Source organism: Hyaena hyaena, unplaced genomic scaffold, assembly GCF_003009895.1.
Source record: "Hyaena hyaena isolate Hyena2069 unplaced genomic scaffold, ASM300989v1 scaffold_3940, whole genome shotgun sequence".
NCBI classification, from domain to species: domain Eukaryota; kingdom Metazoa; phylum Chordata; class Mammalia; order Carnivora; family Hyaenidae; genus Hyaena; species Hyaena hyaena.
The window spans coordinates 1-1,621 of NW_024084557.1; the positions used below are offsets into that span (position 1 = coordinate 1).

General features: G+C 56.3%; 1 protein-coding gene across 1 annotated transcript; it reads left to right on the forward strand.

Annotated features, from left to right (window-relative positions):
* Nucleotides 1-19: 19 nt before the first annotated feature.
* On the forward strand, nucleotides 20-1,606 carry LOC120227787 (leucine-rich repeat-containing protein 37A3-like; the record flags this gene model as incomplete). The annotated part of the gene is made up of 1 exon (XM_039225819.1): nucleotides 20-1,606. A coding segment is annotated over exon 1 (1,215 nt), but the record flags the coding sequence as incomplete, so codon positions are not given.
* Between the last annotated feature and the right edge of the window lie 15 nt (nucleotides 1,607-1,621).

A 1,621-nucleotide genomic window follows, 5' to 3' on the forward strand; every position in this document is an offset into this window, starting at 1 on the left:
ACAGAGACCTCTGAGGAAGTAGAACCTTCTCGCACCCCGCAGGAGGCCCCTGCTCAGCCTCCAGAGCCATCTAAGGAGATCGCTTCTCAACTGGTAGCACATCATGAAGGAAATGTGCCATCTCCAAGTCAGAATGAAATTCAGAAACCAAGCTTACCCAATGTCACTGTTAAACCTCTCGATCTAACCATAAATCTAACTCATCCTCCAGAGCGCCCTAAGGAGGCAGAACTAACCCTAGCCCCACAGGAGGCCCAGGCTCAGCTTGAGGAGCACCCTGAGGAGGCCGAACTGACCCCAGTCCAGCAGGAGGCCCAGGCTCATCCTCCAGAGCGCCCTCAGGAGGCCAGAACGACCCTAGTCCAGCAGGAGACCCAGGCGCATCCTCAAGATGCAGGAGCGCCTTGAAGAGGCTGGACTGACCCCAGTCCAGCAAGAGGCCCCACCTCAGGTTCTTGGGCATAATGAGGAAGCAGAACCTGCTCTAACCCAGCAAGAGACCTCGGGTAAGCCTCCAAAGGAAGTTGAGCCTTCAAGTGAGCAGGAGACCCCAGCTCAGCCTGCTGATCCTCCTGGGGTGATTGAACCTTCTCTAACCCAGCAGGAGACCCCAGGTCAGCCTTCCGAGCCCCCTGGGGTGATTGATCCTTCTCTACTGGAGCAGGAAACCCCAGCTCAGCCCCCAGAGAATCCTGAAGAGGCAGAACATTCCCCAGCCCAGCAGCAGACCCCAGCTCAGCCTACGGAGCATCCTGAGGTGGCAAAATCTGCAACCCAGCAGGAACCCTCCGCTCAGGTTCCAGGCCCTTTTGGAGAAGCTGAACCTTCTCCAACCCAGGAGGAGGCCTCAGCTCAGCATGCAGAGCTCCCTAGTGAGACAGAATCTTCAACCCAGCAGGAGACTCCAGCTGAGTCTCCAGGGGAGATAGAATCTTCTGCAACCCTGCAAGAGCAACTAGCTCAGCTTCCAGAGCTGCCTTCAGGGGAGGTGGAACCTTCACCAACCCAGCAGAGGCACCCAGCTCAACCTCCACAGCATCGTGAGGTGACAGTTTCACCTCCAGGTCACTACCATGTTCAACATTTAAACCTCAATGTCAGTGTGAAACCTTCAGATGTGCAGCTTACCGTAACAGCAGCACTCACTACAGAGGTGGGACGTTCTCCAGTTCAACCCAAGGCTCCAGCTCAGCCTTCAGTGCCTCTTAATGTGGAACCTTTGGAAACCCAGCACGAAGCCCCAACTCTGCCTCCACAGTCCCCTGAGGAGGTTGAATCTTTGCCAGTTCAACAGGAGACTCCAACACAGTCTCCAGAATCTACCACACAGGAGAAACCTCTAACACAGCAGGAGGCCCTGGCTCAGCAATCACAGGCCCCTGAGGAGGGTGAGCCATCCTCAACCCAGAAGGAGGCCCCAGCTCAACTTCTAGAGACCCAGGAAGAGGATGAACCATCTCCACCCCAGGAGGAGGTCCCAGCTCAGCTTCCACAGACCCTTGAGGAGGGAGAACCGTCTCCACCCGAGGAGGAAGCTCCAGCTCAATCTCCACAGACCCTTGAGGAGGGTGAATCTTCAACCCAGGAGGAGAGCCAGGGTCAGCATCCACAGACACTTTCT